At 43.2% G+C, this 22,787-nt stretch overlaps 1 protein-coding gene and 1 pseudogene across 2 annotated transcripts in view; one reads left to right on the top strand and one right to left on the bottom strand.

Annotated features, from left to right (window-relative positions):
- Ahrr (aryl hydrocarbon receptor repressor) overlaps positions 1-22,787 on the bottom strand; it is a 105,821-nt gene that overhangs the window by 36,281 nt on the left and 46,753 nt on the right. Inside the window, exons 1-2 of one of the 2 annotated variants that reach the window (XM_063257906.1) lie at positions 20,180-20,713; positions 18,119-18,201 (exon numbers count right to left, since the gene is read on the bottom strand). Coding sequence is in view for 1 of the 2 variants with exons in the window: in XM_013140927.2 (XP_012996381.2) it covers positions 18,119-18,201 (83 nt within the window). In the remaining variant the exon portion in view is untranslated. Of the gene's footprint in view, positions 1-18,118; positions 18,202-20,179; positions 20,714-22,787 lie in introns of those variants that run through there. The other variant, XM_013140927.2, reaches the window with a different exon arrangement.
- Positions 1,352-2,421, top strand: LOC111753588 (leucine-rich repeat flightless-interacting protein 1-like; annotated as a pseudogene).

The raw sequence follows: 22,787 nt of genomic DNA, 5'->3' as shown, positions 1-22,787 counted from the left end.
TGCTGACACTATGAGGATGGGATGGGCTCGCCCTGGGCCAGGATCAGCATCCACTCTTGTCAAACCGAAGTGTGATTTCAAACCAAAGTGCTAAACTGTTTTCTAGAGAATGCTCTTTACAATTATACAAAATGGGGTTTTGCTCTGAATGCAGACATGGCTCAAGGTGAGGCTCCATCATGGGAAGCTAGCTACAGTGCCACAGATCATTCTGACCCTGAAATCCAAGGCTCCCCTCTAGGGTGTAGTGGACGGCAGTCTCAGCCTCACAGGCTTCTGGAGTCAGAATCTGGCAGCATAGTTCCCAGCCTTTTCCTTCCCCAGGCGAGTCCCTGGAGAGCCCAGTGCCCAGTCTGCCCGAGCCACTCAGGCAGGAGGGAATGGCAAGTTTTAGTTTGGCCGGGGACAGATCAGTGCTGCTGGCACTAGAATCAGTGATCCTCCTCAGAGGATTGCAGCCTGTGCTGGGCCCTCTAAGCTGTGCACGCTCCTTTCTGGGAATTGGAGGAAGTCCCCTCATCAGGTGGGGGCAGTGACTCAGCAAATGTTCCTGTTTGCAAGGGGCCCAACCTCCGCTACTTCCACATGAGGCTTCGGCTGCTCCAATAAACAGGGAACCACGACTCTGGCCTCTAGTGGGGGATGTCCGGTTTGTCCCCAGCAAGGCCGAGAGATTTGTGGCATCTGAGAGTGCCTGGGGTTAGGATGTAGACAGTAGGGACTGCAGTCTAGTGGGATGGACCTTTGGGGAAACAGTCAAGGAATTACGGAGGAAATGTCTGCATGCTGCTTCTGATCCTTCATGGTCCTTGGCATCGTCCTTGTGGGGCAGGACAAGTTGCATAGGGCCAGAACCCTGGACAAGATCTAGACATATGGGTAAAAAAAAACAGACCTGAGGATCAATGGAACAGAATGGATGGTGCAGAAACAACTTCAAACACACCCAGATTCCTTATCTTTGACAAAGGAGCAAACAGCTTCATGGAGGAAAGATAAGCCTCTTTAATAAATGGTGCTGGGGAAACTGGCCTCCCACATGCCCTAAGTTTAATCTAGACCTATATCTCACCATGAACTACACTAAAATCAAAATGGACCAAAGATTTAAATACAAAAACATTAAATCTACTGGAAGATACAACAGATAGAAGAGGGGGTAGGTGGGCCAGGTGGTCCTATTCCCACCCTGTGCTCCCCTTCCATTCGGCCACCTGCACTTGAGTGGTACCATTTATCTGGGCTGCTCCTCAGTGGATTGCAGCCTCATGCACAGGTCCAACCTGGGCTTGAGCAGATCTAGAGCCAGGATGGAGCATTCCTGCATGGGAAGTGGGTGACCCTCTGCAACATGGCCAGCCCAGCGGGTACACAGAACAAGAAATTTGACTGCCTGAACTGGGAAACCCAGAGGGGCTCACAAGATCCACATGAAAGAGCTGGAGCAGCAGCAGAAGTCCTCGGAGTACAGCGGCCACCTCAGCTCTGGCTCCCACACCTCCTCCAGGGCCAGCTCAGCGCATGCCAACCCAGTGGTTGGAGAAAGACTTAAAGATTTTACTGAGCAGGCTCCTGCAACATGCACAGACTGTCTGCAGCAACCTAGGCCTCGCTCCAGGGCACCTCCTCCCGCAGGGTAAGCACTGACACCTCTACCTCCATGGACACTGAGGCATCCATGAGGGAAACTATGGGCTTGCTAGCAGAAGTAGAAAATTAACACAAGAAGACTATGGTTTCCAGTGCTCAGCTAGACAATGGGAAGACCAACTTCATGTACCATGTAGACGCTCTCAAAGACGTGCTGCTGGAGCTTAAGGATGAGCTGACAGAGGCCTGACAGTAGTGTAAGGAGAGCAAGGAGTTCAAGTGGCAGAGCCATGTGCGCAGCATCCTAAAGTTCCTGCTTGCTGAGATGACGGAGGCCCTGTGGCAGAAGGATGAGAGGCTGGCAGCTTTAAAGAGGCAGAAAGAGTTTCTGGCTCCATTCAGAGCAAATGTGATAACTTTAGAGAACAAACTGCACAGCTGAAAGAAGAATTCAAGAAACAGAATAATTCTAAATTCAGAAGTAGCTATCAATGGAGAAACTTCAGACACACTAAACAATGTTGGGAACCCAGTTCCCACCATGATGATGAAAGAAGAGAAAAACACCTTCAAGTCATCTGGGGATGCAGCACTAGGAGAGCCAGAGAAGTGGAGGTTGAAGGTGAAATTATGGAGAATGTGGGGAAAAGAGAAATCTTGCAGAATACTGAGAGAGAACAACATGAAGAAGACACAGCACAGGATGGTGTGGCACAGAAGTGTGATCCTGCTGAAGTTGCTGAGGACCAGAAAGCCTCTGAAAAGACTCAGCAAATGCTGCATTCAAGGAGCAACTTCAAAGTCAACATTGAGAGGACTGTGAAACTCTAGGGCAGGCTGGGTCCCAGGAAGTCACGGCTGTGTCATGTGACTGAGAATGGAACGTTCCTGAGGCAGCCCAAGTGTCCAGAGGAAATAGAGCCCCGGAGTTTGTGCATGGGAAGGTCACTTGTAATGCTTCAGATATCACAGAGCAAAGTGAGCAGTCTTTGGGAAGACAGGACCAAGAAAACCAAGGTTTCAAAACAGACATAGAAGAGATTTACCCAAAACTGTCAGGGATCTGCTGGGACCTGCAGCTGAATGGGTGAGCAGTGCAGATCCTGGGGGACCATGCAGGGCTCATACAGAGAAGGAGCTACTAGCACCAGGAGCTACAGTGGGATCCCTGAAAGTCACCTGGGGAATCGCTGGTTGATGAGCTGGACACTGGCACAGGGCACAGCACAAAGAAGGAATTCACAGAGCAAGAAGCCTGTGAGCCTGGGGAGGCCTCCACTCAAGAGTGCAGAAGTAGGCAGGAGGAGAGCACGGAGGCAGAGGGAGACACAGGAGCGAAGCACAGGAAACCACTCCAGACAGATACGCAGACTGTGCCTGGGGCTGCTGCAGCCAAGAGAAAGGCTCCGGTCCAGGGAGGGCAGACACTGATCACGAACCCGATGAATGAAAGAGCACCCAGCCGGCAGAGGCGTCTCATCCCTGAAGAAGTCGAAGAATAAGAAAAAGAAAAGCAAGAAAATATCACTTGTACCTGTAGCAAGCCTTGAAGATGTTACCAAAGAGCTGATCTATCAGAATGCAGATGCAGGCAAAGTCCAGGAAGAATGGGACAGTTCGCTGACACAAGACCAGTAGCAGAAGCACAAGAGGAGGTGACTGAAAACGCAGCACAGAAAATCCTGGCAAGAAGTGGCAAAGTCTTGATTGTTCTGAGCTGAGTTGGATGGAAACTGAACCAAGAGGATGATGTGAAAACAGACGAAGGAGTGAGAGAGCTCCTGGTGATCCTGGAGATTTGGCAGGCAGTACCATTCCGTCCTTGGGCACTACTGTTGGGCAGGGAAGAGTCAGCCAAGGTGTTACAAACACTGAACACCTGGTGTCACTCCAGAGATGGAGAACGCAGATGGGAGCAGCAGCTCCCTGCAGCAAAATGAAAGCCCTCAGGGGCCTCTGAGGACACCCCTCAGACAGCAAGTCCTGAACTGTGTGTGATGTCCAAACAACAGAGTCAGATGGGCCAGGAAGCGGCAGGCAGTGTCAGCCTGGAAAACAGTGACTTGTCTGGACCAACTGGGGAGCAGGGGGGACTTGGGTTCAGAGAGTGAAGGCCACCAAAAGGGAGGAATTGAGAAGGGGAAAGGCAAAGAGGACTGAACCACGTCATAAGGCAGGCAGGCAGGCAGGGAGGGCACGAGATGAGCTCCGGGGACAGGGACTTGGCACAGTGAGCGACGGCTGCATGCTGACCTGCTGCTACCTCCGCCGACTGCTCGAAGGCAGTTCTGAGGCGCAGACACACTGTAGCGGTCACTGTCCCAGTCTCTGCTACACCGTGGCACTGTTACTTTAAGGTTCCTATTAAATTATCAAGACTCATTACCCAGAGTGAGAAGCACATTTGTTTTCAGTGTGAATTTGAAATGCGAGCATTCCAAGAGTAACACTAATGGAAGCCTGCTCCCTATTCCAGTCAAAGGTGATGTATCTTAGCATTTGCGGGAGGCCAATATGAATGTGGACACTCTTGACCAAATAATCAGCACCTAATGGAGATGAACAAATAGTGTTCTTAGATTTCTGCTTTATGAAGATAATGGATATTTAAACTGATATGTCTCATTCAAATAGATGCACTTTCATATCTGATTTTAATGTTTATGTTATAATCTGTATGATGTTTTATTTAAAGGAGTAAATGATCAAATAGCCTCTAGGTCACTGAGTGATAAGATTTGTACCTTTGAGACAATAATGATCATTTTAGGGATAACAAATAAGTATCTAAAAGCACTAGAAAGGCCTTAGTTGCCTTTATCTCATTGAAGTATTTTATTCTACACTGATACTTTTGGATCTCATTCTCAATGGTACCTGAATTTATTTTGTAAAAGATTTTCACTTTTTACTGATAATGCACCAAATTTATTTTATACAAAGATTTTTAAAAATGTTTTTCTGGAGTTGACATGTTGAAACTGCATGTCCTACTGTAGTATTATGCTGTGGGGAATCATCACAATTTTTTAAACCTTGAAATTGCTACTCTTTGTTTGAATGCCTCAAAAGAACAATACAAAAGTTACTTATTCTTATGGAAACTACTCATTAGTCTTGTGGAAACTACTCATTATTCTATAATTGGATATTTTAAATAGCTTAATCACTTTTGTTATTTTGGTATAAAAGTAAGTGTTTCTCAGTGTATTGATTGGAAAATTCTTATTTTGATCTGCTAAAGAAATATATATTTTCTATATAAAGGAGCTTTAAAAATAATTGTAAAGTTAAATAAAAGGTAATGACCACATATAAAATCACAAGAGAACATACATTATGAATACAGGTGGCACTTGAGTTGATACTAATTCATATTATTGTTACAAGATATAATTGAGTACACAAAGATCAAACCCTCAGTAAAATCTGAGGTGAATAAAAGTGTTAGAGAACTGTATTAAAAACATTTTAGAATTTAAAAAAAATAAGTAGAATTCTTGAAAACATAGGTAAAGGAAAGAGCTTATGAACAAAATCCCAATTACACAGGAAATACTACAAAGAATCAACAACTGGAATCTCATCATATCAAAAATCTTTTGCACAGCAAAAGAAACCACCAACAAAGTGAAGAGGCAAACCATAGAATGGGAAAAAAACTTTTAACAACTATCTCTCAGATAAGGGACTAATATTTAGAATATATAAAGAACTCAAAAAAAAATCAGACTCTCCAAATTTAAAGGCTCAATTCAAAAATGGGCATCTGAAACAATTAGACACTTCTCAGATGAGTATGTAGAAGTGACAAATAAATATATGAAAAAATGTTCAACATTACTGGTCATTCAAGAAATGCAAATTTAAACACCATCTCACTGTGGAAAGAATGGCTATTATCAAGAAATCAACCAATAACAAATGCTGGTGAGGTTATATAAAAAGCAACTTTCTGTATTGCTGGTGGGAGTGTAAATTTTACAACCAATATGGAAATCAGCAATGGAGATTCCTCAAAAACTAAAACTGGAAGTTCCGCTTGACCCAGCTATCCCCCTTTCTGGTATCTTCCCAAAAGAGTTACAAACATCATACCACAATGACACATGCACACCCATGTTTATAGTCACACAATTTGTAATAGCTAAATCTTTGAAACAGCCCAGATCCCCATCAACGAATGAATGGATAAAGAAGATATGGTGCTTATATATAATTGAGTACTACTCTGCCATAAAGAAAGATAAACTTGAGATATTTCTAGGTAAACCGATGCACTGTGAGATCATAAGTGAGATAAATCAGACATACATGTTTAAAATCACATTGTTTCTTCATTTACCCTTTAAGAAACCTAAAAGATAAATAAGAACCAAAATAGAGGATAGATATTAGGAAGTACCAAAGGGGGAAAAAAAAAAAAAACAAAAACGTTTGAATGGGAATGTGAACAAGGGAGGGGTAAGGGAAGGAAGGGAAAAGGAAAAAAACCCAGAAATCAGGAGGGAAAAAAATAACAAAGTTTTTGTAAATAAGGAGGCTGCAGGGCCAGGGCACAGTTCCTGCCTGGCAAGCACTAGATCGTGAGTTTGATTCCTAGAACCAACAAAGGAGGGGCAAATGGGGAAATAAAGAATCAAGATATATTTATATACAGGTACAATTTCCCACTGATGAATGTGATCATTATGTATCAATGATATACCGATAAAATTTAAAATAAGAGGGGGAAAAAAGATTTGATAACATGGAAATTCTGATTGCTTTCCTGTCTAGCTATACATTTGTTTTCTTGTCCATCTGCAGTGAAATAGGCTTGTTGTTTTTTCCCCTTATTCTAACACTAGCATTTTCTGATTTTTAATTTTTGCTAATCTGATGAAAATATCTAATGCTATCTAATGACAGCATTTCATTGTTTCCTAGTACATGCTGGATGTGTTTCCTTTTAATCTGTATTATAAATAGATCACTTGATTTTAAAAAAATTGGGCTTCCATTTCTTTGGTGATTAAGGAAATTTTTTAGTGTTTCAGACATTGATTCCTTATCAGCTTGAAATATTGCAAGTATTTTTTTCCAATTTGTCAGCTATGTATTTTGCTTATCAACCTCTAGGTCTCATATAGTCAAAATTTTTCCTGGAGTGGTATATGTGTGTAAAACTGAACACTCCATTTGACTGAATGTTCTATTCCCCTTCTTGGTATCTTGGTGCTTGTGCCCCTGAGCTATATCCTCGGCCCTTCACATGCAAATTTTGGAACTGAGAAAATACATGAAATAAACATTTCATTGGATGAGCTCAATAGTAGAACAGAGGTGACAAAGAAAAATCAATAAAGTTAATGACAATTCAACTTGAGAGAGATTTTGGGAGAAAATGAATAGAGCTTCAGGGACTGTGGGGTAATATAAAAAGGCTTGAAATCTCTTTCAACTAAGTCCTTGCACCAGAACACAAAGATGATATCATAAACAAATTATGAGGCTAGACAGCTGAAAATTTCCCAAATTTGTTGAAAAAAATACATGGGCCCAAGAATATCAGCAAATCCTAAACAGGCTATGTCTTATATCCAAACCCAGATACATCATAACCAAGCATCAAAATTAAACCAAAGAGAAGGAGTAATTGTAAACGTAACTGGCCAAAATAATGCCTTACGTACAGGTAAACAAGTTTGAATACTGTGCATTTCTTATCCGAAACTGAGGAGACCAAAAGAGAGTGGACAAAATCTTTAAATTTCTGAAAGAAAAAGTGGATGCCTAGAAGCCTGTGATGGGGCAAAATACAAACAAAAATTAGGCAAAATAAAAATATCTTCCAGTAAAAAGATATAGACCTGGACTTTGGGGAGTTCTTCAGGATGAGGGGATGATATGGGAAGAGAACTTGAGACCTCAGGAATACAGGGAGACCAGACATGGGAAATATCTGAGGAAATGTGATACTTTAAGTTCCTTAAAATAAGTATGACTATAAAAAGCAAAAATGATAGGTCTGGAGAGTACAGGCATAAGGGAAGGGAACAAAACAAAATGATTTACACAATTTAAGGCTTCTATGCTTTCTCTGAAGTAGGAAAGTTTTAACTTTGAATGTTAAAAGTGAGATTTATATATTAAAATCCTTTAGACTACTAAAAAATTGAAAGATTTACCCAAAAGATAAACTAAAATTGAATTCTAGTGGTACTTCCATAACTAAAAAGAAGGCATGAAAAATAAATTAGGGAAACAAAGCAAGTTTTAAAGTGATATACTTAAAGCCAACTACATCCGAGGTTACCCTAATGAATCCTGGACACATCTATTAGAGGATTGAGATGGTCAGATTGGATGAAAGGGGCAAGGGTCAAGGCCCAACTTTATACTGCTAACAAGAAACATGCTTTAAACATAAAGATAAGTGTATTAGAAGTAAAAAGGCAAAGCAAGATAAGCCAAGCAGACGTAAATCATAAGAAAGCTACGGTGGCTATATTAGTATCAGACTATGTGGATTTAAGAGCAAGGAATACTACCTTGAGCAAAGAGGCAGTTCATGGGTTAATTCTTGAAGAAAACAGTAACAGCCTACAAGAGTATTCCTCCATAACAGAATTCCAAAATACACAGTAAAGACTGAAAGAACTGGAAGGAAAGGTGTAAAAATATACAAATATACTTGACAGTGTCAACACTTCTCCATCAGGTTGATGCTGGACAAAAAAACTGACAATGATATAAAACACTGGACCAGTGCCAGCACCTGGCTGCTATTGGTGTCCACAGAATACCTCTTATCACAGCTGTAGCCCCATCCAGCAGAAATGGTCAGCAAGACAGACTACATTCTAGGTCTAGGTTTCTTTCCAGGAAAGAAACAAATACAATACAGTAAAGATAGTTATACTACCAGTTTCTCTTGGTCTATTGAAAAGAAAGGTTGTGCTAATATCATTTGAACAATTTTTCTTTTTTTTTTCATTTTTTTTTTATTTAAGGAGAAAAGGAAAAAAAAACAGTGAAGGGGTACAACTTATACAGATTTACAGAAGAAAAAAATGCGCAGTAGGAAATCACTAGTTAATGGATTACATATTGCCATCTTAGAAATAATTGTTCAAGTCACAAAATTAAAGCTTGTAGAGTGGACATTCCAACAATGATACTGCAAACAGTTCTGTTCAATGATCCAATAAAACTCTGTGATATCATTTTCTATCTTATACACTTAAATATACATGCAGTTATATAGTTTAGAGCACTTTCTTTTCCTCTCTTTTGTACAATGACTATTACACATTTTGGGTTTCATTGCTCCCACGGTTCTTATTGCTTTTTTGGAAGAGAGTAAAACCAAATGTGACATAACAGAACAGAATCGGTCAAGTCAAAAGGGTGGACATAATAGATAATATAAAAACATAATACAAGGTGATCAACAATGGTTACCATAATGCCTCCCGCTATCTCTAATAGAATTGCCTATATCATTAGTTGTAATACAATTGAACAAAACAGTAAAGAACAAAACCGACAAAACCAAAACATTGGAGACATTGTAGGTCTTCAAAAGTAGATAAAAGTCAATGAGAATGGGCGTTATAATGAATCTCATTATCTTCTCAGCTGATGCCTAAACTTTCGAACCTGATACTATCCAGCAAAACAGAATAGGGGAACATCACTCAAAAACAAGATGGTGAGAGTAATACAGGGCTTCAAATCGAGATAATAGAAAGTCAAAGTGGGTTACTATATTATATCCTGCTATTTTTTCCCTTTAATTAAATGGATAAAAATAAAAAAGTAAATAATGGAGTGGAGATTGAGAAAAAAGAGGGCATAACAGCGAAACAGGGCAGATCAAAACATAACCATTTAAGCAGAATAGTGTTTCACCACCAGATAATTCCGACCCAAAAGTAGTTACCATATTGACTCTTTCCTTGAAGTCCTTGAGTACAACTTCGTATATTGTAGCATTAAGTATATCAAAACAATGTAAAACCATTTAAGAGAATGACAGTATTATAGAGTATTTAGAATCGACTAACAGAAAATGAACAATGGTTTCTGTATAATCTCCTTGTCTTTAAAAGGTTTTTGCTTATACTATCGTACATAATAAAATCCAATAAGATACAACCTGTTTAGACCATTGGAGACAGAAGAACAAAAGCTAGATGAGACTTCAAAACAAGATGGTACTAAATCAGTATTACCTATTAAGGTGTCATTTTCTCCAAAATAGCTGTTCCTATCATCCAATCTTCTCTGTCTCATTTCTGTTGAGCTCTTTTTCTGTCAGTAGCTGTCAGTTTGTCTTCTTCATTTTGTTCTCTGCTCCATTCGTTGTGGCCTCCCCGCCACTATTTCTGGGTTCTTTGTATTTTTCTTTTTTTAGAATATCCTGCAATACTTTCTGTAGGGTTAAATTAGTGGTTGCAAATTCCCCCAGTTCCTCTTTATCCTGGAAGCACCTCGTTTTTCCATCAATTTCCAAGGACAGTTGTGCAGGATATCTCAATCTTGGCTGGAGATTATTATCTTTCAAAGCTTGAATTATTTCCCCCCCCCATGCTCTTCGTGATTTGATGGTTTGTGCAGAGAAATCTGCTGTAATTCTGATGGGTGTTCCCTTGTAAGTGGTCTGTTTCTTGTCTCTTACAGCTTTTAATATTCTGTTCTTGTATTGAATTTCTGGAATTTTTATTATTATATGCCTGGGTGTTTCTCTGTTAGGGTTGTAGGTAGCTGGGATCCTGTATGCCTCATACATTGGAGTATCTTTACCTTTTGCTAAATTAGGAAAATTCTCTTGGATTATTTCTGTGAGTAGCTTTTGTAGTTCACTTGTTTGTGTCCCTACTTCTTCTTTTATGTTCTTAATCCTTAAGTTATGGCTCCTCTTATCATCTTCTTGTCTTTGTATTATTGCTGTTTGTTTCTTTGTTATTTTTAAGAAGTTTTTCATTTCATTCTCCCATATTACAAGTCTGCCCTCCAGATCAGATAGTCTGTCCTTAGTTTCTTTCAAGCTGTTATGCCAGTCTTGGATAGACTTCTTAATTTCTTGATAGCCCCTTTGAACCTGCTTCACATACTCAATGCTTTCTCTGTTTTCTCCATCAAGCAATTCTCCCCTCTTTTTCTGTTCTTCCATTCCACCATCTGTTTTTTCCTGGGTGGTGCTTAGCATTTCTCTAACTATTCTGCATACTTCTAGCTTCAGGTCGTTGACAACTTCATTCCTGAATTGGTCTATGAGGCTCTCTATATGGCGCTTAATGTATATTGGTGCGGTGTCCACTATTGCCTGTTTCTCAGAATTGGGGGCCAAGGAGCCTTTCTTGTTGCTTCCCTTCCCCATATTTTCTGTTCCTTATAAAATGCAAGCTTCCCTGCCTGTCAGCCACAGCCTGATCAAATTGCGCTGGCTAGATGTTCCCGCCCACCGCTGCGCACCAGGGAGTTGTGGAGGGGGCAGCCTACACGGGAGTCAGTCGCCCCTCCGGGCCACCGTCAGTCTCTGGGATCTGGGTTAGGCCAGACTACCAAGTCCGCCCGCAGCGTCATGCAGGCCAGGCACTTTTCACCAATCCAGACCGAGAGGGGAATGTGTGGCTGGAGTCGCCACCGCGCCCTGCTCTTACAGGACTGCCCGAGCCCAGAAAGTCCTCCGCTGGAGTCAAACTGTGGTAGGGGGTCAGTTTCTCTCACTCACCTCGCCACCAGTCAGTTTTCGTGTACGCCTCCTTGTCCGTCCTGTTTTCGACTCCGTTCGCAGACTCCCGTTCCCAGAGCTTCTGTGCGTCTCTCCTTGCCGAGCCGCTTGTGGAGGCAGCCAGCCGCCAGGCGGCGGGAAACCCAAATCACGGTTTCTAATGGCGCGGGGTCGAGCCTCCACACTGAGTCTTTTCTGTTCCTATTTTAGCGCCAGGACTGTATTCTAAGTTGGTTTCTCTCAGCCCAGTTCGTTCCTGAGTCAGCAGAGCATATCTCTACCAGTTCATGTCTCCTTAGTCCGCATCATTCCTGGCCTCTGAGCCGAGCCTTTCTGAGAGCCTCCGGTAGTTGCTGTTGTCTGTCCGCCATGTTCTCGTAAGTTTCCATTTGAACAATTTTTCATGCCAATATCTTTTACTCTGAGTCCAAACTATTGGAGGGTAACAATAAGCAATGTATTAACCATTGTTACTCTATTATTTTATTTTAAAAGTTTTATTTTTCTTTAAAATAAAAAAAATCACCTTTCTAAATTCAAAGAACACAAAAGAAAAAGTATATTTTCTGGCCATAATGAATTTAAATATCAATAACAAAAAATACCTGGAAAATCTCCAAATATTTGTAAATTAAACAACATACTTTTAAATAACTCATAAATCAAAGAGCAAGTCCAGAGGAAAGTAGAAAATACAGAATCCAGCAAAAACAGTTTAGTGGGTCACTGTGCTTATGAGTATCTCTTGTAAAGGCCAACAAAGGTAGTTTGTATTGATCTCATAATCTCAATAAATTCAGTATTAAAATATTTATAGAAAATTTTCTTTTCCTGATGTACATAACTTTTTTGGCAAAGCTTGTGTTTTGAACTAAATGAAAATCAAAATGCAACGCATCAAAATGTGTGCAATGCAATTAAAGACAGGGAGAAATTTATAGTGTTAAATGTTTATAAAGTTAAAGTGATTTGAAATCAAGATAAGCTCCTATCTTAGGAAACTAGAGGAAAATCAAATCATAGTGCAGTGGAAAGAAATTGCAAATGTAATTACATAAACACTCCATAAATGAGGTGGCAGGCTGCGGCCCCTCCAGGGGGAGAACCACCAGCGGCTCCTGAGATCCACACCATGTTGGAACTTAGGATGCTGGGAAACCAGGCAACCAGCTCCCCTGCCTGGTAAGCAATAGTGAGCCTACTGTGCACGGACTGAGAGTCAATCATCCCACTTCCCCTACCCCTCTTCTCCTGCACCCCGTTAGCAAATGGGAACCAGAGATCTGAGCATCTCCTGGGAGGTTGACCATAGCAAATAAGGGGGATTTCCTTCTACCATCTGTTTGAAGGCAAATATTTTTATTACTGTTTTGCTTTATTCTGATTAATGGTACTGCTCTATTTAATATTCTGTTTTGCTAAGTTCTATAATGTTCTTTATTTCATTTTATTTTGATATATGTGATTGAAAGTACAACTATTGTGAAAATAACAAGATATACTATGATACCTATTACTGTTATCCCGGTAACCTGCTGTGAAGTTCTGTACCAATTTCACTACACTGTCTCAGTTGGCTTTATTCTATCTTGCTCTGTTGTATTTTACTACCTTCAAAATAAAAAAAATTTCATAAATGTAAGAAAGGAAATTAATTAAATAGAAAATGGACAATGAAAATTAAGCAATATTAAAAGTGTAACAAATCAACAATATAAACTTCTACCTTTAAAAAAAACTAGAAAAGGGACAGGAAATTAAATCCAAACTGAACAAAAGGAAGATAATAATAAATAATAAAGATAAGAATAGATATTAGTAAAGTTGGAAACAAAAACAGCGAAGACACTCAATGAAGCCAATAGTTGATCCTTAGAGAAAAAAACCACTTAAGCTCTCCTTGACTTGATGGCTTGTGCTGAGAAGTCTTCCATGATACTGATGGGTTTTCCTATGAAGGATTGGTTTCCTTGTGCTGAATTTCCTTGATCTTATTATATGTCTGGTATAGCTTTATTTTGGCCGTGGCTAGTTGAAGTTCTCTATGACTCACTTATCTGTATGTCACAGCTCCTTTTCCTTGCTTGGGAAGTTTTCTTCCATTATTTTTGTAAACAGTCTTTTTATGTCATTGGTGTTGACTCCTGTTTTTTGCTGACATCTCTCCATCCTAAATTATCTTTCTTTTTCATCATCTTGCAACCACTGAATTGTTATTTCCTGGCTCCTTGTTATTTTTAAAAGATTTTTCCTTTTGCAATCACTAGCTGCAATCCTGTCTTCAAGCTCTGAAATTCTATCTTCAATTTTTTTCAACTGGTTTTTCCAGCTTTCAACTGAGTTGTTAACTTCCTGGATATCTCTGTGAATCTTTTTCATGCATTGTAATTCCTTTCTATAGTATTCATTCAAGGTTTCCATCATTTTCCAGTACTTCGCTTTTTTCTATATGTATTCTTTAGATATGTTCAGCACTTCTGTCATTATGTTTGTCATTTGTTCTTTTTCCAGAGATATTTCAGATCTGATCACTTAGTTGGATCCAAAATGTACAACAGATATTGTGAAGGTGACAAGGGAGGAAATATCTAAAAAGGGAAGGTGGCAGCCAGTGTTAACTTCCTATTATCCTTGTTTTGAAGTTTTGTATTGTTTTCATTGTTTTGTTTGGTTTGGTTTTATTCTGTTTTGTGTTCCTAGATTCTATTATGTCTGATGTATAGGCAGCTATTTTGAAGACCACAAGATATATTATAGTAGTCATTGTTGATTTCCTATTATCTTGTTTTGAAATCTTGTATTGCTTTCATTGTTTTAATTTGATTGGTTTTATTCTGTTGTTTTGTTTGATTTTATTATGTCTTATGGTGTGGGCAGCTATTTTGAAGATAACATTAGGCATTATGGTAGCCACTGTTGATTTCTTATATTTTTTTAAAGTCCTGTATTGGTCTTATTGTTTTATTTTGATTGGTCTTTTTCTGTTCCACTTTGTTTGATTTTATTCTCTTTAAAATAAAGAAAAGTAAAATAAAATGATGAAATAGAAAAAAATTCCAATAAAATGGACAGAATTTGAAACCACTGACCAAGGAAAACTGTAAAAGCAGAAACTACAGACATTCAAAGCTCAGCATGGGACATTATGAATAACTGTGCACCCACATACCCAACAAGGCAGATGAAACTGACCCATTCTCCAAAAGATGTAACTCATAAAAGTAACACAAAAATAACTATAAAAGAATTCATAGTTAGAAAAATCTTCTTTAAAAAAATACACAGATTAGCCAAACCCATTTCAAGAGGAAATATTTCCAATTTTGTACAATCCTGTCCTGAAGACAGAAAGGAACACCCTGGATCAACTCTGTGAAGCCACCTTGCCCTGGTGCCAACAGTGGATAGAAACTACAGCAAAACCACAAGGAGTATTTCTTGTGAACATGGATATAAACATTTCATAATTAGCAAATTGAATCCAGAAATATGTAAATGAGACCAAGGTTGATAATTCAAGATTGGTTAGTAACGGAAGATGAAAATCATTGTAATTTACAATATTATCAGACTAAAGAAGAAAAACTACGATCAGTTCAACAGATGCAGTAAAAGCATTTTATAAAGTATTCATACAAACTCTCAGAAAACAGAGAATAGAGGAAAATTGGATAAGTCATCTACAAACAAAACAAAAACCTAAACTGGTATCACTCTTAACATAAAGTGACCGAAGTTTCCCGGCTAAGATCAGCAGCAAGACAAAGATGTCCTCTTCACTAACCTGAGATGGCCCTGGAAGCCCTGGAGACGCAATGGGCAGGACGAAGACAACTGTCTCTAATCTCAGATGACATGATAATCTGTGTGAAAACTATCCCATAGATTCCATTAAAAAGCTCCAAGACCTACTAATAAGTTTAGCAATGTCACAAGACAGTAAACCTAGGAAAACAAGTTGTATTTCTATATATTAGTAATGAAACATTGAAGAATTTTGAGATTTTATTTACAGAAACAACAAAAACAGAAAATATTTAGATTTAAATCTAACACAAACATGCAGGATCTATCTGTTGAAAACTAGTAAACACTGATGAAAGCAATTAAAGACCTAAATATTAGGAGAGACCATCATGCTGAGGCAGTAATGTGGGGGAGGATCCCCAAAATCACTTAACTGGTTTAACAATCCAGGAAACCTTGGGAGTTCCTGTAGATATTGGTAAGTTAATTCTAAAGTTTATGTGGGAAGACAAAGGAGCTAGAGTAGCCAAGACAATTCTGAAAAAGAAAAAACTAGATGTGAAGATTAATTACACTTACTTAAGTTTGGCAGTTTGATATTGGTGAAAGTTTAACACAGACAATATAAAAGGTTAAATTGTAAAATTTTGGAACAAAACACAAAAGAAGAGTTGGGTGTACTGGCACATACCCATAATCCCAGCACTCAGAAGGCTGAGGCAGGAGGATCGCTGTGAGTGTGAGGCTAGCCTGGGCTACAAAGTGAGTTCAAAGCCAGCCTAAACTTCAGAGCAAGGCCTTTTCTTAAGAAAAAATAATAAAAGAAGAATCTTTGTAAATATAGGTTGGATAAAGAGCTCCTAGACATCAAAAGTGTGACCTACAAAAAAAGAAATAGATAAATTGCCCTTCCTCAAAATTAAACACTTTCATTCTCTCTACCACCCAGTCAAGAAAATGAAAAGATAAGCCATAGACTGTGAGAAAATGTTTACAAACCACACATATAAGAAAAGAGTGTGTCAGAATACATAAATAATTTTCTAAACTGAACAGTTTAGAAAACTGAACCATTTGGTGAAATGGTAGAAAAATATTCAAGCAGTTTAGCAAAAATAACACATGGATGGCAAATACCCAGAAGAAAAGACTTGACATACATGGTCATTGGGAAACACAGGCTGACACCACACAGTTTCAGAACACACCTACTGGTACAGAGGCTTTGGAAAAAAATAAAAGCATGTGTAGTGGCACAGATGCTGAGCTACTGGGATCGCTGCCACCATAGAGGTGCAGCCATGATTGGTGGATCAGCTTTGAGAACAGATGGGTGATTCCTTAGACAATTAAAAACCTGCTACACGATGCAATGGCCTTCGGTAAATGCCCCAAATGACATGAAGATCTGTGTTTACAGAAAAACCTGCATGTGAGTGCTTCCCCACAGCTCTTTCCAGAACTGAAGGCCACCCAAATATTCCTCTAAGGCAAATGGATACACAGTTTGTCCTCATCAAAGAAACCTTCTCTGTTAGGGACACAGATGACCTTTACATGCACTCTACTGAATGACAGAGCCACACATGGCCTGGTGCCATCCATGGGTATGTTACCAGAAACTTCCCTCCCCTCTTATCTCCCCATCTGTCAGTCTCAGCCAGGAGGTGTCCAAGTGTACACTGAGGCAGCCTTGGAGTGGAGGCCTCAGGTGGAGCCCAACGAGCCTGATGACCTAGCACAGAAAGGCTGGGCCTGTGGTCTTGATTTGATCTCGATGGCTCCAATTTTGGTCTTGATATTAACATAACAGCTAGCCCTCGGCCCCTAAACCAGCTCTGAATTGCTTATGAATTTATGATGCCAGCTATGAAACCGCTCCTTTTCCAGTTTGTCCTTTTGTCCTTAAGAGACTGAAGACTGGGAGCAAAAGTCATATTGGGTTGTTTGAGTTGCTTCAGTTATTTTGTTGCTTGGGGATATTTTTAAACTTCAGAAAGAATGTGTTTCCCTGAAATTTGAGAACCTCTGTCTTAAAATATGAGTAGGACCCCATCAACACTACCACTCACAACCCACCTAGTCCTAGTAAAAGCAAACATCTGAAACTTCTGCAGACCACAGAGCCATGAACCCATGTGTTGGATCTGGAACTTGTTTCTTCCCTTTTATGGAAACAGCTAGGGAACTCCAGCAGAGTGGGATGATCACAGTTCTAGCTTGGCTGAGGCACCCAAATGAGGGGATGGGTTTCAGGGGACCCTAAGCCTGGGGCCTCTTCTAAAGACTTCCTCAGAACGTGTCACAAGCAAGAAGTTACAAAAACATCTTCATGCTGCAGGGAAACAGGACGTGGACCTCCAGGTGACCTACCCCCACTTCCAGGTCTTGGCTTCCCAGGCCCCAAGTTGCTGCTGAGGAAAATCAGAAAAGCTTGGCTATGGCTCAGCTGGAACCAGCGTGATACTTCTCTAGGCCAGAGGCTCATAGGAGGGGGCTCAGAAAGAGACACCGCCTCAGCAGGCACATCCAAGGCTTCACAAAATGGCCTGATAAGTAGGAATATCAGAAGCATTGCAGGGCTAAGGTCTTCCTCCTTGAGGGTAGAGAGTGAAGAATGGCAATATGGAGGGTGGGGTATAGAATGGAGTGAGGAGAGGAGGGTGGAGGTGAGGAGGGTGGAGGTGAGCAGGATGGAGGTGAGGAGGGTGGAAGGTGTGAGCACGGTGGAGGTGAGGAGGGGTGAGGAGGGTGGAGGTGCGGGAGAAGGGTGGGCAGAGCAGGGTGGTCTACAGGCAGAGCTTAATAGAAGAGAAATGGCTTGATATTTCATCAGGCTTGTTCTCACTAAGGAGAAAATCCAGAGGATGCACAATGCAGGCCAACAGACGCAGCTGAGGCCACAGACACCCTTGTCCACCGGGCCTCATGCCAGGAACCTGACTGCAGCCCACAGTTCCCAGCCAAGGTGACAGGACGCCTTGTGGTATCTGTCCTGGAGCCTTGGCTTCAGGCTAACTGGAGGACTGGGGAAAGAGACCCATGGTGAGCTGCACTCACCTCCAGCAGCAGCCGCCCCTCCTGCACCGGGGCCCCTCCTCGCAGGCTGTCTCCAGGTGAGAGGGTGCATGTCTCCTGCACGGCTGTCAGACAGAAACAGACTGGTGAGGTGGAGACACAGCTCTTCACATTTTCCCAGCTCTGCCACAGCTACTGCTGTATCTGTGGCCATGGTGCTGTTCTGTATCTGTGGTTCTAGGGGCAAGAGGCGCCAGGCCTAGGTCCCATGTCAGCAAGGAGCAGCAGGGGTGTGACCAGCATGCAAAGGTGGACCTAACCAGGAGGAAACTGCCCTTGTATCCATCTCCCCAGCATTGCCACGTCCCCCTCCATGACAAGGATATCAGGGTCTTGCAGTAGAACTGGACCCAACATGCCAATGCTGTCAAGCCTCTGCATGTCAACCACCCGTAGTCCCCTCGCAGGCTGAAGTGTCCAAGGGCACTCACTAGAGTACAGGAGATTTCTAGTGTAAGTTCCCCATCCTATGTGGCCAGACCACTCTGCAGTAAAGAGCTCAGGGTCCAGATGGCCTTCTGTTCCCATGCCAGCTGCTGAGTGCTGGCTTTTAGACCCAGCTGAGTGTTTAACTCCACAGTGAACATCCAAATTGGCATATGGAATGGTGGGGACCATCCACCCAAGAGGGGGATAAAAAGAGGGTCCCAGCAAGGCCCTGGTGCAGATGCCTGGTCTGGCTCAGCTGACTCCATGTGGCTTTGCCTCCAAGGAAGCTTGGGCTGGCAGTTTCTTTGTTTCTCAGATTCTGGAGAAAAGTTGCAGGTGGCTACTTGCAACACCATTCCAACGTCCCTATCCAATCAGAAAGAGACTTGTTTTGACCCTGGGATACACTATGCCCTCAGCATTTCCTTCGGATAATGAGCTATTCATGAACTTTTCCCCTCTGAGCAGCTGTCTTGAGGTAGCCAATTGCACTGATTTGGGTGCCCACAAGTATCAGGGCTGTCACGAAACTCTGCCTCCAAGGCAGCATCCTCTGACCCCTCACTGTCCCACTAAGCCTGACTCTGACCAAGGTGTGCCGCACACAGAGCCCCACTGCTCAGAGAAGTCAAGCCAGTGGGCACCAGAGTGCTTTAGAAAGCTGCTCAGAGTCCATTTATAGCCCATCGCATTTTGGAGAGGAGGAGGCTGCTGGGAATATTATTTAAAAACAAAAGCAGTGCTCGAGTGGAAGCTCTGCAGTTCACAGTCACTCAGGCAGGACGGGTGTTCCCAGCTCCCCCTGCACCTCACTGTGATTCCATGCTTTCCCCATCTGAGGGCCTCCCATAACCTGCCAACTTGTCCGTATGAACTGAGAATGACCGTATTGCCACCCTGGTGTCCACACTTGGCCGCTTACATTCCAGAGGCTGTCCCACATGCAGGACCCACTTTGGGGCCTTCTCTGCATATTCTGGGTCCAGATGGGTATAATTGTCCTCCCTTGGGCCTGGGGTTGCCCGAGGGGACACAGCAACTCCCCCTGACATTTTCCTGGGCTGCTGCCTCCACTGCCACAGTGCAGAAGGACAAGGACAGGGGTGGGGCACTATAGGAGGTGGTGACCACACAAGGCTGCCCCTTGGGGTCACCCAGGCATCAGAGCCATCACTCCCACACCATGGTTCCCAGGTGAGACTGGGTTTCTATGGCTGGGCTTCCTGAAGACAGGCATAGACCTGGGGTCCTTGCAGCTTCCCGGCAGGGCCCCCACCTTCTGACGGCTCCAGGAAGCCCTTGTCTGAGGTATTCACCCAGTATCCCTACTAGCATTGGGCAGAGGCAGGCCCCTGAGGCTAATGCCCCTGGTCCTGGGCTGCTCTGCCCTATGGAGGGGGTGGGTGAAGGCCCGTGCATCTCCAGACACTAGGAGGGACTGGACGAACTGGACACCACATTTCCAAGTCCTGGGCTGCAGAGGACGACGTCCCCAGCTCGCCGCGCACCTGCGCACGAAGCCAGTGGCAGCCACCCGGGGTCGCCTCGAGTGGCCCCAGCGGAGGGTCACCACCTCCACTCCACCTCACCCCCCCCCACTCCACCCCACCTCACCCCCATCGCGTGCAGTGCGCTTCCTCCTGTGGCCAAGACCGTCAGGCAAGGCGGCAGATCGCGTGCGAGCTAAGCCGCAGGCGGGACAGGGCCGGGGGCGGGACGCTCTCCCCTGCCCCTTGCATCCGCAGCGCTGGCCCGTGAGGACAGGGAACAGGTATCTTTTGAGGGTCTGCGCAGGACAGAGACTGAGATCCGGGTCCTACAGTCCCCTGGGCGGAGGGGGAAGGGAGGACGCGGGCAGCAGGCAGCGGGCAGCCAGTGAGTTGGGGTGGGGTGTGGTGTGAACGCAGGATCTCTGTGCTCCAGCCCCTGTTGGTCCACCCTTTCCTGCCTCCACCAGTCACGCCCCTCGTCCAGGAGCCTCCCCTGGGGGACAGCACCGCACTGAATGCCTTTTAATTTCTTGTTTCCCTGGAGATTCATTTGGAAGAGCAGGAATCTGAAGACCTACCATGGAGAGTCGGGCATGCCTGCAATCCCAGCACTCCAGGAGGCCGAGGCAGAAGGATGGGGACAGCCCAACCTGGGCAAACTTGGTAACTTAGTTTGTCTCAAAATTTAAAACTTTGTTTTTTTTAAAGGCTGAAGATGTAGCTCAGTGCCTTGTGTTCAATTTCTGGTAACACAAATCCACACCTACCATCAGGTAACTAAGACTACCACACTGTCAGCAACACTGGGGTGGACTGGGGATTTAGCTCAGCAGCATAAGTGCTTGCCTTGCAAGCAGGCAGACATGAGTTCGATCCCCAGTACCGATAAAAAGGAAAAAGACAAAAAAAAAAAAAAAAAAAAAAAAGGAAAGAAAGTCAGCAACACTGGGGCTCTCACAATCAGGCAATACTACAAGCTATCACCTTAGGTGGGACCATGCACCCTGGGGCCAGTCCCTCCAGCAGCCGCAGAGGACTCATGGCCTCAATCTGGCCTTGTTCCCAGTGAAAGACAAGCAGAAAGACAGGGCCATCTCTGCTACTGGTCCCTGCTATGATGCCTGGCAAGTGGAAGCCTCTTTGCTCCCAGCTCCAGCAATGCCAAGTCCTCTCCTGGCAGTGGGGTGGCATCTGAGCACTGGGTAACTAGCCCCATTGCTACCCTTCTCCTGAGCTTACTTTTACTGTGGTTAGAGCTGGAGCAGAGATGTTCCAGGATTGCAGCTAAAGTTCCCTGAGTGTAAGGCTAGGTAACATTTATTTTCAATCTTCAAAAGATAGAGGGGTGGGAGCCAGGCAGAGCTAGAAGAGCTGAACAGAGGATAGGAAAGACAGAGTCAGAGAGACAGACCCATTTGCCTGGTCTCCTCCCAGACAGTGGTCTGTTCTGCTCTGATGTGTGTGTGTGTGCTGGGAGGCGGATTGTCAGGCAGGCTGCAGGCTGTAGGCGTCCCAGCCCACAGTTCCAGTCTGCCCTGTGCAGACAGTGGGGGGCAGCAGCACAGAAACAAGGATGGACAAGCAGGGGTGGCCCACACTGAAATCCTGGGACAAGACTGTGACATGCTTCAGGGCCCCCCAGCCACAAATGCCTGACCCCTTCCTTATGCAGGAGGAGAGGTATAAAGACCAGCCATGGAGGTGCATTGCAGAGCCCCCTGTGGACACTGCTTCCCATATCACTGTGTAGGGCCACGGGTGTCCAGAGGCATAAACCAAAGATGAAGATAAGCCCTGAGCTTCTCACCAGCCTTAGTAGGCATTTCAATCCTAATGATAAGATGTGATCAACAGACAGACATAACCGATACCCCCAGAAAACTTCCTAAATAAAGTTGCTCAAGAGCCAGGCATGGTGGCTCATGCCTGTAATCCCAGCACTTGGGAGGCTGAGGCAGGAGGATTGTTGCAAGTTTGAGACCAGCCTGGGCTACAAAGTGAGCTCAAGGCCAGCCTGAACTGCATAGCGAGACCCTGTCTCAAAAAGACTAAATAAATAAATAAATAAAGTTGCTCAAGCAGTGCACAGGATGGTGGCATGTGTAATCTCAGCACTCTGGGGGCTGAGGTAGGAGGACTGTGAATTCAAGCCCAGTCTGGACAACCTAGAAATTTAGCAAGATCCTTCTCAAAACAAAAATAAACAAAGGGCTGGGGATGTGGCTGAGTGCCAAGGCTTTGGGTTCAACCTCTAATACCAAAAAGAAAAAAAAATTGTTGGGGCTGGGGATTTAGCTGAGCGGCATAAGCACCTGCCTTGTAAGCAGGCAGTCGTGAGTTCGATCCCTGGTACCGAAAGAAAAAAAAAAAAAAGAAAAAAAAATTGTTGCTCAAAGATCTATAGGTTTTCTGGGAATACCTTAGAGCTGAGGAGCTGCCACAGTGACAGCAGAGTTGACCTCAAAGTCCTGAAGAACACTGAAGTCCTCCTTCTGGGTCCAGGACAGATTTAGGATAGATGCATTTAGGACAGATGACTTCATGACAGGTGGGTCCAGGACACTCAGTGCTACCAAAAGTGGAAATCACAGAGCATCCATGTGTGGAACAGCTTCTGGGGACCAGAACCCAGGACTTCTACCCCCTGGGGACCTCATCGATTCAGAGCAGCCAGGTGCAGATCCAGTGCTGATGGCCACAGTTGGTGGGAGTAGGTCTGGGTCCAGACTTTG

This window comes from Cavia porcellus, unplaced genomic scaffold, assembly GCF_034190915.1.
Source record: "Cavia porcellus strain 051 isolate PalLab524CR breed Dunkin Hartley unplaced genomic scaffold, mCavPor4.1 scaffold_11, whole genome shotgun sequence".
In the NCBI taxonomy this organism is placed as follows: domain Eukaryota; kingdom Metazoa; phylum Chordata; class Mammalia; order Rodentia; family Caviidae; genus Cavia; species Cavia porcellus.
Note: the sequence above shows the minus strand (reverse complement) of the source record. Positions and strands in the feature narration are given on the sequence as shown.